This window comes from Eptesicus fuscus, chromosome 2 (assembly GCF_027574615.1).
Source record: "Eptesicus fuscus isolate TK198812 chromosome 2, DD_ASM_mEF_20220401, whole genome shotgun sequence".
In the NCBI taxonomy this organism is placed as follows: domain Eukaryota; kingdom Metazoa; phylum Chordata; class Mammalia; order Chiroptera; family Vespertilionidae; genus Eptesicus; species Eptesicus fuscus.
The window spans coordinates 69334244-69350298 of record NC_072474.1 but is presented as its reverse complement, the minus strand read 5'-3'; the positions used below and the strand labels follow the sequence as shown (position 1 = coordinate 69350298).

Sequence of the window (16055 nt, the reverse complement as noted above, 5' to 3'; positions counted from 1 at the left end):
TGGTGAAATATCAAGTCAAGTCTTTTGTCCACAGCAATCATTAAAATTAGTCTTTTCTAGCCCTGCCAGCGTGGCTTAGTGGTTGAGTGTTTCACCTATGAACCAGGAGATCATGGTTCGATTCCCGGTTGAGGGCCAATTCCCAGTGTGGGGCGTGCAGGAGGAAGCTGATCAATGACTCTCTCATCATTGATATTTCTGTCTCTCTTTCCCTCTCCCTTCATCTCTGAAATCAATAAAAATATATATTTTTTAAATTGATCTTTTCCTTGCTTGGAAAAGCTAGTGTTGATTCAATTCAATTTTGCCTATGCCACATCTACGCATGGAACTAAATGGATCTAAGGCCATCTCATCTACTTGTATTCTAGGTTCTACACCCTTTTGCCTAGTCAAGGACATTGATCCAGTATGTCTCTCTTCTCTTTCCTTTATTACCAATTTTTATCCTCTCTACTGAATCATTATTCAAACATGCTATTATTTTCCATCTTTAAAATTTTTTCTCTTGGGTTGATGGGGGAGGAACCAAGATGGCAGCATAGTTAAACAACTAATCTGCTGCCTCACACAACAATTTCAAAAATACAACTAAAAGACAAAACGTCTACCACCCAGAACCATGGGAAACCTGGCTGAGTGGTAGATTTACAACTAAGGAGAGAAAGGAGCACAAACGCTGAAAAGCTGAGTGAGGTACAGAGGCGCGAGAATCGGGCTGGCGGCGGGATCATTTCCCTGTCCTGATCGTATTTGACCTATACGAAGCATTTGACACTTTTGATCTTTTCTTTCTCTTGGAAATGTTTTCTTCACCTGACTTCTAGGACATCGGTTATACAGAATCTTCCCTATTTTATCATTGACAAGCTAAAAAATCTTGGAATTATTATTTACCTCTCTTGCAGCCCACATCCACTCTGTCAGTGCATACTACTGCTTCAATCTTAAAATTATATTCTGAATTTAAGTCCAAACATTTTTATTATGTAAGAAATTGGTATCACTATTGATTATTTCCATTTACTTTTTAATAAATTATCATCTTTTGAAAATATATTAGCTTTTTAGAACCCACAAATACTTTTCCTTACCATATTTGAAAATATGCTTAATTTAATCTTCAAAAGGAGTATTTTTAACAAACTCAAAGACAACCATACACATACATATACCTTCCTCACCTTTACTGCTACCATCATTGTTTGAGCTACCATAATCTCTGCTAGCATTATTATAATAATCTGTAAACTGGTCTTTCTACTTTTACCCTACAGATTATTCTCAGCATAACAGCCAGGATGATCCTCTTAAAAAAGAAGTCAGATCCTGCCATTCCTCTGCTCAAACCTTGTGATTTGCTCCCTTTCTCTTAGAGTCAAATTCAACATTTTCCAGTGGCCTGCAAAGACATGATCTTACTAACACCCCTCTTACGTCCCTGACAATATCTCCTACTATTCTTCTCTTACCTATTTGTTCCATCCATATTGGCCTGATTGAATTCCCTCTGCCTGACCACTTTTCCACCACAATCTTCATGGCTGATCGCCCCCATTTCTTTCAAGACTTTGCTCAGATGTAAACTTTTCAATGAGTTATCCCTAACCATCCATTTAAATTGCAAACTCTCTATGCACTCCTAATCTCCCTTGTACTACTTTTTTTAAAGGAGTACTTATTATATTTTAACATACTTATATAATTTACTTACTTATTTTAGTTGTTATTTGACTGCCTCCTCCCACGAGAATATAAATTTGACAAGGGCAAGATGTTTATTTTGTTCACTGTTATACCCCCAGTACCTGGGAAAAACAGTGCTGGGAACATTGCAATGACTCAAATATTTGTTGAATGAATGATATCAAGAGTTTTAAAGTGGAAGAAAACAGGAATGGAACAATGGCATATTGGGAATAAACAAAGCAAAACTTGCTTTGAACTTCACACAGTGTTTGTTATGTTCTTTCTGGTGGACTCAGTCTTTTGGGTTATAGATGAATCTAGTAGATTTGAGAAGGCCACAGATGGGGAAATCCCACCACCACATTTCCTGTAGGCCCACATGCCTGGGACTTAAAAGCAAGTCAGCATGAGCATAGGCCTGAAAACCTGTGCATACATTCTTTTTCCTTCCTAACCAAACTCCATTTTTAAAAAATGATACTATTTCTAGGATTTTAGTTAGTGTATTTAATCTTTTAAATTGCTTAGACAGTGAGGTGAGAAGAGGTTAGAGGTTTTTGAAGAGTCTGAAGAGTAGAGATGAGATGGGTTTTTATAAAGTGGATGCACTTTATGATAATTTAAAATGTTTCATTGAGTAATATATATATGTATACACACACAACACAGAAAAACACACATAAATACATAGGTTAGTGAATTTTCACAATAACAATGTAATCAACACCCAGAACCAAGAACGGAACCTAAGTAGCATCCCAGGTGCTCCCCTGTGCCTATTCTCTTCCAGTTAATACGTCCCACTTAGAATAACCACTGCTCTGACATCTAAGGCCATAGATGTGTTTTGTCTGGTTTTGTACTCTATGTAAATTAAATCATGTAGTATATGCACATGTGTGTCTTTTAGTCATAATTTTGTTTGTGAGATTTATCCACATTTGTTATATGTCATTAGAGGTTATTAATTTCAATATTCCAAAAAATCCATTGTATGATCTGCCGCAATTTATCCATTCTACTTTTGATAGGCATTTTGATGATTTACAGTTTGGGGCTGTTATGAATAGAGCTACTATCTAATACATTCGATTAATGTATTTTGATGTACATCTGCATGAATTTCCTAGGGCACTCAATTATTTTTTTATCCAGTCAGTGAACTCTTAAGTGTTCTTCAGCATGTAGTCAATATATTCACTATCTGTACTTCACTCAGATGAGAGTTACAGTTGCAGGTATTGTTACCAAATCCTTCCCTTCTTAGTGCTGTCACTAGACTTTGTCTATACTTAAGATTCTTAACATGTATTCTGATTAAGTATACATATTCATATCTTTCATTAGATTGTATATGCTTCTCAGTACTTTGTTTTGCTTGCTAGTGTATCCCAGCATCTGGCACAGTACCTGAAATGCAGTAAGCTGGTTGAATGAATGGTGATAACCATCGTCATTGCCAGCAATTAACACAGCAAGTCCCTTTAGGTATGTGAAACATCTAGCTAGGGTAAAGTCTTGCTTTAGTTTGACATCTCAGAGTCAAAGGGTTAGGAATGGGAAGTGATCACTCTTTGAGAAGCCCAACATTAAGGGCTCTGAACTAAACACGCTGTGTGGTTAGAGGGAATTGCTGTGGCTTTACAAGCCTCTTGGAGATTTCATGTGTTAACAGCAGTGATTCCAAGGGATAGTGTGGGGGCCAGATATAAATAGCAGAACACAAATGGGGTAATGTGCCACTGCCAAGCTACTGCTGGGGGTGTTTATAAAAAGAAAAGCATTCCCTTCTCAGCTCTCACTGTCAACAACCTCCCATTCTGAAGACACGCTCACAACTGAGAGAGTGGGGAAACAGTTTGAGACCTAGCATCATTTAAATCTCCACAAGCAGAAAAGCCAGGTAAACATTTTTACTTATTTACACTCAGACTACAGCAGTGAAGAATTTAAAACAAAACAAAACCTGGTTTCCTAGCTTTCTTGGCACATACTGCTTTGTGACAGTTAATTTGCCAAGTCTTACAGACCGAATCTTTTTTGGAAAGGGAAGTTTGACACAAAAGTGGTATGTTTGATAGTATATTTTAATATCTTTAGTGAAACAAATAGCTCCTAAATAAAGGCAGGGACCTAGGGCCAAAGGGAAGACTATGTTCTTTTCTCTGTGCTTTCATTCCCATGTTCAGATGCCAGAATATGGTGATTGGTACGATAAAATAGAGATTTTAGTTCAGTTTCAGTAATGTTAACTGTATTGTAATTATGTGGAAGGAACTGTAGACCACCTTTAATGGATCATTTATTGACTCTGGGACAGCGTCAGCTCTTAGGGCCTCTTGCCCTCCTACTTACCCCTTTCAGTCTCATAAACACTGTGATGAATATTGGGCGTTCAGCCAGCAGAGTTGTATAATCTTATTAGAATTGCTGCCTACCCAGTTCCTTCTTATTCTCATTCCTGCCTTCAGAAAGTTATGCAAGACACTTTATCCGTGGGCTTCTCTTGAATGTGAATATTGAAGGGGAAGGAGGTACCCTTGGATAACCTTCTGCTTTGTACCACTACTGGCTTCATCATCTCCATTATACCCAAATGGGCATGACTTGATTTGCAACAAGGAAAGAAGAGTGGATGATGTACATGGTCTCTAACTCCTGGAGAATTCTTAGAAACTGGGAGTTGGGAGACCAATTTTGAAACGTTTTTGTTTTTGTTAGTGTTAATTTTCTGAGTATGCTGAGGAGAGATGTAGCAAGAAAATATGAGCACCAGTGACTATGGTAGGAGAAACAACATATCTAGAGGAGAATGGAAATGGATAGATTTAATCTTGAGCAAATTGCTGAAGTTCTCTTGAGTTTTTGTTTCCTCATCTGTAAAATGGGGGTGTTAGACAAGCAGACAAAATCCAGGCCTTTCCAACCATTGGAATTTATTGGTAATCACTTCCTGACTATCATGATACCTACTTCCACCCAGAATGAAAATATATATAGTGAGTCGAAACCAGTTTGGCTCAGTGGATAGAGCGTCGGTCTGCAGACTGAAAGGTCCCAGGTTCGATTCCGGTCAAGGGCATGTACCTTGGTTGCGGGCACATCCCCTATCGGGGGTGTGTAGGAGGCGGCTGGTCGATGTGTCTCTCTCATCAATGTTTCTAGCTCTCTATCCCTCTCCCTTTCTCTCTGTGAAAAATCAATAAAATAAAAAATAAAAATAAATAAAAAAGAAAATATATATAGTGTATAGTGCTCTAACACTATACGTAAGTCTCTTTAAGTCTATTAATTAGAAATTTTTTCATTTTAATTTAGAAGAGAAAAATGAAGACAGGAAATTTTGAAATGGTCACCATGCTGCTGTCAGCTATGATTCTAATGAATATCTTCCAGGTAATGTTGGAAATGGGAAGTACATGGTCATTGGGCTAGGAACTCTTGATATAACATTACCTAAGGCATCCGTGTGGTTCATAATGCATATGAGAGCAGTTGGGATAGATAAATCAGTTTTTCAAGAAGCTTTCGTCTTTTCATTTTACACATTTGATACATGTTAATTATAGACGTTTGAAAAAATTAGAATTAAGCAAAAAGAGGAGAGTAAAAATCATCCACAATCTCTCTACTCAGTGGGGAAAGACTCTAATTTGTTGATGTATAGTCTTCTTGGCTTCTCTCTCTCTGTGTATTTAATTTACAAAATGGGTTCATACAGTACATATGTTTTTTGCCTTTTTAAGTTAATACTGTGCTATAAATGTCTCTCTGGGTCACTAAATATTCTGGAAATATGTATTTTTTTACAAATAAGATGACACTGCAATATTTGGTTACATGTTTTCTATTAAACTACTATATAATTATCATTTTCACTATTTTGACCACATACTGTATTTTTCTGATAGAACTTTTATTACTTTATTTTTTGAAGTTGAATCCTTACATATTCTGTAACATATTTTTATGTTAAATATGAGCCAGGTATCTCACTTAATCCCCTCCCCCCACATTGTTAGCTGTCATGTCACCACTGATTATTTGTCCATTGACTTGAGGTACCTCCTTTAAAATATCTTGAATTCTTAAAAATTTATTTTTTAATTTAATAGTCTGATCCATTGTCTATAGAATGATTATATATTCTGTTGCCTGTACTATAGTGTGAATTTTTACTGAGATATAATTTACATATAAAAATTCACAATTCAGTAGTTTTTGTAGATTCACCATGTTGTGCATAGTTTCACTATTGTCTCATTATAGACCATTTCATCAACCTAAAAAGAAGCCCTATAGCTATTAGCATTCAGTTCCATTTCCTGCTTCCCTGCATCCCCTGGCTATCCCACCTGTCTGCTTTCTGTGTCTATGGATGTGCCTATTCTGGACATTGTGGACATTTCATCTGAATGGAATTAAGCAATGTCTGTCCTTTTGTATGGCCTCTTTCATTGAGCATAACGTTTTCAAGGTTTATCTATGTTGTAGCATATATTAGTACTTCATTTCATAGCTGAATAATATTCCATTGTATGGTTATTCCACATTTTGTTTATCCATGAATCAATTTATGGACATTTGGGTTGTTCCCACTTTTCTTATGAATGAGTACTGCTGCTATGAACTTTCATGTATATGTTTTTGTGTGAACATATATTTTTAATTATCTTGTATATATATCTAGGAGTGGCATTGTTGGGTCATATGGTAACTCTATGTGTAACATTTTGAGGAACTGTTTAACTGTTTTCCACAGTGGCTGCATCTTACATTCCCATTAGCAGTGTATGAGGCTTCAATTTTTCTACATCCTTGCCAACACTTAATTTCCTTTATTTCTTATTAAAATAGCCACCCTAAATTATATGAAGTAGTATCTCACTGTGTGATTTTGATTTACATTTTTAATATTCTTTTGCAACAAAAGTTTAAAGTGTTTTCTATGCATTTCTATAATTTCTTTTCTGAACATTTAGATCATTTCTACATTTTTGTAATAAATTTTTGGTAATTTAATTTTGCATTTGTTTCAATGGATAAACAGAGGAATAAAATATATAACCAGTGTGTTCACCTAGCCTTTTGTACTTGTCCCTTTAATGTCCATCCAGTGGTCCCTGAACAGTGGTGGCATTTGTGAACTTTTTCACTGTTCCAGGCACTCACTGTACAGAACACACAATCAACTGTGGCCTTGGTCCAGAAAGACTTGATGTCTAAAATTAGACTGGTGCAGTCTGGTTAGAGGCATAGAACAGACAGGAACATATTGGATCAACTCTGATGTGATATAGAAGAGTATAGGAGGTGGTAGTTTCAGGGTATGATGTCTTGTAATATGTTGAAGTCTTAAAGATAAAACAGGCATTGGTGCCCAGAATACTCTCTGGTACATTCTGTGCTGCAGAGGAAAGTGAATTTCTTGGCTAGGAGACAGCAGTGATTTAGTCTCCTGAAGCTCAAATTCCCACTTCAAGAAACTGACCTACAGACACAGGAGTACAGAGGTTTTTCACAGAAGAATATTCTGTGTCAGGTGATCAAGAAAAATAGTTTCTGATGCCAGTATAATTGCTTCATTTGTAAAATGGTGTTATGAATTGTCCTTCCAACCTTTCATATGGGTTGTTATGAGAACAAAATTAAACCCTATAGAAGTGCTACATAAATTCCAATGGTCTTCATCACTGGAAATAACATTTTAATTAAGGGGACAGACTCTAGAACTAGATTGCTCAGGTTCAAATTTCAGTTCCAGACAAGTTACTCAATCTGTGTCTATAAAATCTCTAAGGTCTCCAACTGAGAGTATAGCTTATGCAACCAGTGTGCCATAAAAGTAGTATAGAATAGTGGGAAGAGGGAATGATGTGGAGGGCATTATCTTTTTTTTTTTTTTTAAGTATATTTTATTGATTTTTCACAGAGAGGAAGGGAGAGGGACAGAGAATTAGAAACATCGATGAGAGAGAAACATCGATCAGCTGCCTCCTGCATGCCCCCTACTGGGGATGTGCCCGCAACCAAGGTACATGCCCTTGACCGGAATCGAACCCGGGACCCCTCAGTCCGAAGGCCGACGCTCCATCCACTGAGCCAAACCGGCCAGGGCTGGAGGGCATTATCTTTTCATTTGTAGAAACCCTTAAATGGTATCCCTGGGCAGATTTGCTTATCCTATTTTGTGATCAGTAGTTTATTACAGGGTTTTATTTAATTCACTTCAATGTGTAGATGCTTGGACTTCAAAAGAGAAATATAATGCAGATCCTATTCTTGAATAATTTACAATATAATAAATATATTTCTATAATGAGATAACTAAAAATAATCACAGTTTGTTGAAGGCTTGACATGTGCCAGGCATGGAGCTAAGATTTTGCATTTATTCATTATATCAGTTAATCCTTACAAAAGAATTATAATTAACACGTGTTTCCTTACATTAGCCTCATGTTTATATGAAAAGATTAAAGCTCAGAAATGTCAAATAACTTCCTCATACTTAATTAGTACCTAGTTAGTAACAGAAATGGAATTTGAACCCACACCTTTCTGACCCTAACCTAGTGTTAATTACATTACACCACTCTGTTTCTCATATGTATTATTTAAAGGTGGATTGGGCTTTTTCAGTTATACATAGCAGAAACAATACAAACGTGCTCAAGCAAATAGGGCATTTGTTGCTTCTTATGACTAAGGTAAAATACAGTCTTCAGGTAGCTAAACCCAGGGCTTAAAATAATGTTATTGGGGCTTCTTTATTGGTTTTATTTAAAGATAGGATTTTCCATGGAACTAAACGGATAACTATTGGCTTCCCCAAGTCAATATTATCCTTAGAGCTTGTGATTGTAGAGAAAGAAAGAGTGCTCTGATTTTTAAGCCTGATTTATTGCTTATTACTGGGGCTGAAGGTGCAGAATCAGTCCTACCCAAACCACATGGACTAGGGAATGTCCTAAAAAGAAGAGGGGTGATATTGCCATTATGTATTGATCATGCACGATAATTTTATATTCACTCAACAGTTTTGAGGAGTTGAGGAAATCTGGCTAAGAATATTTTCAAAGCCAGGATTGCCACCCATTTCTTCAACTTTATACTCAATGGTTTTTCCTCTGCACCACAAGGTTCAAATAAATGAGTTACAGTCATAATCCTACCCATATCTTACCCATTAACATTTACTCTTTCACACAAATAGGTCATAGCTGAGAAAAATTATCAGTAGCAATGGGATATACTTTCTACATAAAAAAACATATCCAGCCCAGCCAGTGGTTGAGTGTTGACCTATGAACCAGGAGATCAAAGCTCAATTCCCAGTCAGGGCACATGCCCAGGTTGTGAGCTTGATCCCCAGTAGGGGGTGTGCAGGAGGCAGCCAATCTCTATTTCTCTCTCCCTCTCCCTTTCTCTCTGAAATCAATAAAAAAAATTTTTTTTAAAGAAAAAGAAATCCAAATTTGGTTGTAAGCAAGGGAGAGATTCTTGGCAGGGTATGAGAGTGTGGAGGTAGTAATGTGAGAGAAAAAGACACACCAGATATCTTATTTCAAGAATATTAATTTCCTTTTCTTTTGAAGGTAAAGGCTAATATGTTAGACATGGCAGATAATGCATTTGATGACGAATACCAGAAATGTACTGACAGGATGGAAATCAAATATGTTCCCCAACTGCTCAAGGAAGAAAAAGCAAGCCATCAGCTCTTTGAGGATGTGTGGGAAAATGCAAAAGCCAAATGGGAAGCTCAGAAGACTCAGCTCTCTCTCCCTATGAGTTTTAAGGATAACCATGGAATAGCCCTGATGGCATATATTTCCGAAGCTCAAGAGCAAACTTCCTTTTACCATCTGTTCAATGAAGCTGTGAAGATGGCTGGCCAGTCTCGAAAAGATTATATCTATGGCTTCCAGTTCAAAGCTTTCCATTTTTACCTGACCAAAGCCCTGCAATTGCTGAGGAGACCTTGTGAGGATAGCTACAAAAATGTGGTGTACAGCACAATCCAGGGTACTTCATTTACCTTTGGAGGGCTAAACCAAGCCAGACTTGGCCATTTCACCTTGGCACATTCAGCCAAACCTCAAGCAGCAAGTGACCAACACATTCTGTTAACCATTCACACATGCTTTGGGGTTGCCATTGGAAAATTTTTTGATAAAGAAAACGAAAGTGGAAGAATTATTATAATACCCCTGAATGAGATTTTTCATGTGTCACAGGATGGGGCTAGCAATAATCTTATCCTTCGAAGCACAAATAAGACCTGCAGCCATTACGAGTGTGCATTTCTAGGAGGTATGTATCTCTGTTCTGTCTGTGCTTGTCTGGCAGGGGAGGAGAAGCATTCTTAGGACCAGGGAGAGGTTAGGAAAGAAATTGAGAGGTTTTTGAAAGAAGAAATGACATTGGTGGTCTCTAGTCTAGCTCTTTTCATGATGTTAGTTTCAACCTCCCACCTTCCCCCAAAATTAGTTTTATCAAAGTAATACATTTGCAGTATTATTGGAAGTTAAAAAAAAATAAAATAGTACGATGAGGCCATCGTTTTCAAACAGGAGCAGTTTGCCCTTCAGGGTCATTTGGCAAAGGCTGGAAACATTTTTAGTTGTCACACTATCCCTAGTTGCTACTAGTATCTACTGTGTAGAGTCCAAGGACACTATTAAACTGCATTGAACAGCCCCCCACAGCAAAGAAGTACCTGGGCCAAAATACTACTATAAGGCTTACAGTGAAAAGTAGCAGCCCCCTTCCCACCCATTCCCATTCCCATTTGCCACTCTTTGTGGCCTCCATTTTTTTTTTTTTTTTTTTTTAGCTATTTTTTCAGGTACTTAGTGTCATGGTTCTAAGTAAATAAAATGCTTCAGCATGTTAATTCTTGATTTTTACCTGTTTAATTCACAGTATATAGAATGAATATTTAGCTCTCATATTCCATAATTAGGAATTATTTATTGCATTCATCTTTAACAGAGAACTTATTTGATAGCTCTATTTCATCAGTAACTTAGATTCTTTCTGTCCCACCAATCTTAGCATGTTGGTTTTACTGATTCATATTTGCAGTGTGACTGTTGTAACTGTTGACATCAATTCATGTTCAAGACAAAATGAAGGGGAATAGGGATGGCAGCCAAATCTGCCTATTTAATCAGGAATGTAAACATTTTCCTAGAAACGCTTAGATTTCTGATTATCATTGACTGTAACAGCCACTTGGTCATTCATAACTATAAGAAAAGCTTGGACCCTAGCTGGTTTGGCTCAGTGGATAGAGCATCGGCCTGTGGACTGAAAGATCCTGGGTTCAATTCTGGTCAAGGGCACATGCCTGGGTTGCAGGTTCAGTCCCCAGTGGGGGCCATGTGGGAGGCAGCCAATCAGTGATTCTCTCTCATCATTGATGTTTCCGTCTCTCTCTTCCTCTCCATTCCTCTCTGAAATAAATAAAATATATTTTTTTAAAAAAAGAAAAGCTTGGAAAGGGGGTAATTAGCATTTTCAGTCTCTATACTCCAGGGAGGTAAGGGAGAAGGGAATTAGAAATAGCTGGTAGGTCAGTAAACTAAAACTTTCTGGTAATCACCACCCTCATCCTCAGTATTCGTGCATTTCCTTTTTTTCCATTCTCCCTGTGTAGTAAAGACTGGTACCTTTTTAAGTACCTCTAAGTATGATTTTATTTGTTGTTTCCTTAGTTTTTTATATACTATCAATAGTTTACCTCCAGATCCTTAGAAATATAAGTCTCCTCTTAATACATTCAGATACTATCTCTTTTTCTTTCTTTTCTGGTTATACTTCTTCTGTATTCCCCCACCATCCTGCTGTATGCTGTGTTCTCTAGGCTTGTTGAATATCCTGACTGTGAGATACTCCCCACACCTACTGGTGGGCGCAGTTTTGACGTTACCAGGCGTCTGACGCCAAGACATCCCCAAGACATTGAACCACCAATCAGCGCGTGCTGAGTGCCCTGGGGCCCACCCCTTCCAGTTCTGCCCTGGGCCCACCCTTTTCCTCTTCCTTCCCTTAAAAGGCCTCTCCATACTTCCACTTGTCACTGTCTTCCTCTTCCTTCTGTTCTGCAGGAGGCAGTCTGGTTGGGTCCCTCCTCCTTCTCCCCCTCTCACTTTCCTGGTTTCTCTACCTCCGTAATGAATCTCGCTCATTACTGCAGAATAAACCTCTCTTTTAATATGTCTTTGTGGTCTCCAACTCCAGTTTCCTGTGCCTCAAACCTTACACTGACATCTCTTTTTACTACTATTCTGCGACTTTCTTTTGCTTCTCCCCTATGAAGAATCCCCTGTATCTTGGATTTCTTCCTCTTCCTTGAATCCTCCTTTGTTTGGTGGGTTAAGGGTTCTCTGAGAAAAAGGACATTGAGGCAAATGTTTTAAGACTGCATGTCTGAAAAATCTACCTTTAGGCTTGAATAACAGTATGTGTAGATTGGTATTTCTGTTTCAGAAATTGTTTTCCAGCCGAAACCGGTTTGGCTCAGTGGATAGAGCGTCGGCCTGTGGACTGAAAGGTCCCAGCCAGGTTCAATTCCAGTCAAGGGCATGTACCTTGGTTGCGGGCACATCCCCAGTGGGGGGTGTGCAAGAGGCAGCTAATCGATGTTTCTCTATCATCGATGTTTCTAACTCTCTATCCCTCTCTCTTCCTCTCTGTAAAAAATCAATAAAAAGAAGAAAAAAAAAAAAGAAATTGTTTTCCTAGGAATTTTAAAGAGCTTCCTCCACTGGCTTCTAGTTTCTGGTGCTGCGATTGAAAAGTATGAAGCCATTCTGAGTACTAAATCTGAATGAGACCTGCTTTTTTTCTCTGGAAGGTTTTATGATGTTTTCTATATCCATAACATTCTGAAATGTTATGATATGCCTTGGTGTATGTGAGTAAAGGGTTAACAAAACTCTTTCTACTTTTTTTCTATGAAAATGGCCTCCAGTTGATCTTCTAGCACCTTTTCTCTGAAATCTACTAAAGGTGGAAATGATTAATGGTAAACTGCCTAATTGTAAACGTAATCTTATCTGCTTGGATTATGAATAAACTGTAAATACTTTGGGGAAAGTTATAGTATTGGGCATTCCTGAATGTATTGTGACATACCCAGGTGTTCTTCTTGCTGAGTCATGGAAGTACATTCATAGACTGGTATAAGAGATACTGTTTTCTGTGACAGATATGTGACATGAGGCTACTAAGGATAGTTCCTGCACCCATTTGTTTACTCTTGTTTCCTTGTAACTGAGCATCATTCTGGGGGCTAATAGCCCTGGAATTCTGTAAGGACTTGCATTGAAGAGATGTATATCATGATGTCCATTGCTAAACAGTATGCCATGTTCCCTGCCTTGCATTCTTCTGCAAATCTGGTGAGGTGATGGCCTTTTGGGGTCTTATGAGTGTGATTACTTTTCTGAACCCAAAACTGTGAGTGCCCTCCCCCTCCCCCCCCCCCCCCCCGCAATGTCCCGTGTGGTTCAGGGTTCAGGGTTCAGGGTTCGGGCTCTGGAGGAGGCCGCACGCAAATGAAAGAGACTAGAAACTATTAATTTGGAAATATTGGGGGCCAGGTGGGAGCCCAGCTCAAGAGGAAGGACTCCACCCCGCTCTGGCCTTGCTATCCCTTTTATTCAGGTTTTGGGATACACCCATAGCCCTTAGGCAGGCAATTCCAATCAGCAAGGATTTACATAAAACTAAAAGGTGGAAGTTGCTTCAGCTACCATTGTCTCAACAAACAGTGGGTGGTTGGCTCTGACCTTTCAGAGCTTCAAGGTTGACCAGCCTTCTGGGTTCCTTGTCCACACCTCTCTGCTAGTGAGGACAATGGGCGGCTTCCAACACAAAACCACAGCTGCTGGTAATGCAGAGTGAGTATTGCAGTAGGACCTCAGAAGTGGGATGGACATTTAGGTTTGACTCCATGTGACCAAGGCATATGAGATAAAAAAAGAATAGGGTGGGGAAGTGCCAATGAGACATCATGCCTGGTTGGATGGCTGATTCACTTACAATTAATGGCAGAAGCTATGTAGCCATTGAGGTGCCTGGGACACAAAATTTAAGGAGATCCTCAGTTTCAGGTTTGTACACTTGCAGCATCTGCATTTGCATGACGCTAAAAGTGTGCATCTCTTAAAGTTTGCACTCGGCACCTCATTTGCCTTACCCTAGTCCTGCCCCTTAGTTGCAAGTAAATAAGATTAATTATTCACCTGGAGGGGCAGATGATGATTGGAGTGAGTAAATTTGTGTAGAGAGGAAAGGTGCTCATTCTCCTTATCAGCCCTGCATTAGACCTGACCAAAAACCAAGTAGGTTGAAGACAGCTCATACCAGCTTATGGGAACTGATTGTGGGCACATATGTCTTCCCAGTTGCAAGTGTCCCCCCAACGTCCCGCATGGTTCAGGGTTCAGGTTCAGGGTTCGGGCTCTGGAGGAGGCCGCACACAAATGAAAGAGACTAGAAAATATTAATTTGGAAATATTGGGGGCCAGGCGGCAGCCCACCTCCTCATACATCACAGTAGCTTGAAATTGGCCATGGTTGATAGTTATACCATAGAAATCAGCAAATACTACAAATCAGGATACCCTAACCTCCACTGCAGAACTTGTTCAACTTTACCAGCACATCACAGCCAGAAATCCAGTTGCATCTGGACTGTCAAAACAATGCCATGTTGGTGCTCCTGATGCATTTAGCCACATGCCATTTGTAGAGGAATTGGTTCTACAGGAACCCTGGCTGCAGTAGCTATAGGCCAAATAAATCACTGGTATTTGGTTGATTAACAGAGATGGGCAATGAAGCCCACAGAATCCATGTTTGCGAATGGGATTATGATGAACAAGAAGGGTGGAACCATTGGGTGGATTCAGAATGAGCAGGAACTCAGACCTGCATGGGCTAGTGAGTTGTGAGCCCCATGTGAGGAAGGGGAAAGTGGAGGGCACACCTCTGTGAGCCAGCCCACAAGATCAAGCAGAGGCTACATGGCAGGTTAATGTTCAAACCAGCCACAAAGGGAGACCTTTGTGGAGGCTCACATGTACTATTTGGAGAGCTCTGACAAAGTCAGACCACTGCACTTGATTGTGTTGATTTAATTCCAAACTGAAGTCTAACCAATGTCTTCTGCTGCCATCTAGAGATAACTAATGGGAACCTAGGCTCAAAGCTAGATCATTGAAGCTAGGCTTTTTGAAACACTATGAAGGACAATAACCAGAACTTTTGTTAGTTTGTTAATAATCCTCACCCAAGGATATTTTTTCCATTGGTTTTTAGAGAGAGTGGAAAGGAAGGAGGGAGGGAGGGAGGGAGAGGGAGAAGCAGAGGGAGAGAGAGATAGAGAGCGAGAGAGAGAGAAAGAAACATCGATGTAAGAGAGACATGTACCTTGGGTTGATTGCCTCCTACAAGCACCCCGACCCAGGGTGGGGGATGGAGAGTGCAACAGAGGTTTGTGCCTTTGACCGGAATTGAATCTGAGACCCTTCAGTCTGCAGGCCAACACTCTAACCACAGAGCCAAACCAGCTAGGACACCAGAGCTTTCTTAGAAATAAGCCAGGAGGATATAATCAGAACCTTGTTCCACTGTGACTAACTGTAATTTTGGATGAAAAAAGACAATATTTCTAAAAGGGATTAAAAAGTTATATCATGCTAAATTTAATGCTAACACAGTCCTGTGCTACTGTTCTGAACTTGCTTATGATTTCCAAGATAAAAATGTGTTGTGGGCCTTACAGAAACTAGTTAGCTAATAATAATAATAATAATAATAATAATAATAATAATAATAATAGTTCCATTGGTGTCCCACTAGATAATACAATTCCTGGTGGTCAAAGATACTAAACTTGGTATTCATTCAAAATGATAGGAGTGAATTGTGGTAACAAAAACCTTTATCCTTCCTCAAGGGAGAATGAGAATCATCACAGGTTAACTTTCTATACCAGCAGTCACCAACCTTTTGGACCTCACGGACCACCAATGGTCCAAGGACCACCAGTTGGCGACCACTGTTGTAGAAAATTGATAAAGGTGGTTAGCTGTGTAATTAGGCTACATTCTTTATCATTAAACATGACACAGCTTGCTTCCCCAGAGTGAGCAAGAGAAACAGGAAACTGCCAGCAAGTCAGTCTTTTGCAACCTAATCATGGAAGTGACATCTCAAGAGGAGAGGATTACATAAGGGTGTGAATATCAGGAGACAGGATCTTTGGGAGCTATCATCCCAACCCATTATAGTCTGTCACCTCCCCCAGGGGATGATCCAAATCAGCTGTCATTTTCATAATGATGAGT

General features: G+C 39.1%; 1 protein-coding gene across 3 annotated transcripts in view; it reads left to right on the top strand.

The window, feature by feature from the left end:
• ART3 (ADP-ribosyltransferase 3 (inactive)) overlaps positions 1-16055 on the top strand; it is a 103772-nt gene that overhangs the window by 71978 nt on the left and 15739 nt on the right. The window contains exons 1-3 of one of the 3 annotated variants that reach the window (XM_008143662.3): positions 3502-3592; positions 5008-5085; positions 9288-10005. In XM_008143662.3, coding sequence (XP_008141884.2) covers positions 5017-5085; positions 9288-10005 — 787 coding nt within the window. In that variant the 5' untranslated portion in view covers positions 3502-3592; positions 5008-5016. Of the gene's footprint in view, positions 1-3501; positions 3593-4440; positions 4474-5007; positions 5086-9287; positions 10006-16055 lie in introns of those variants that run through there. The other 2 variants (XM_054728169.1, XM_054728176.1) reach the window with 2 other exon arrangements.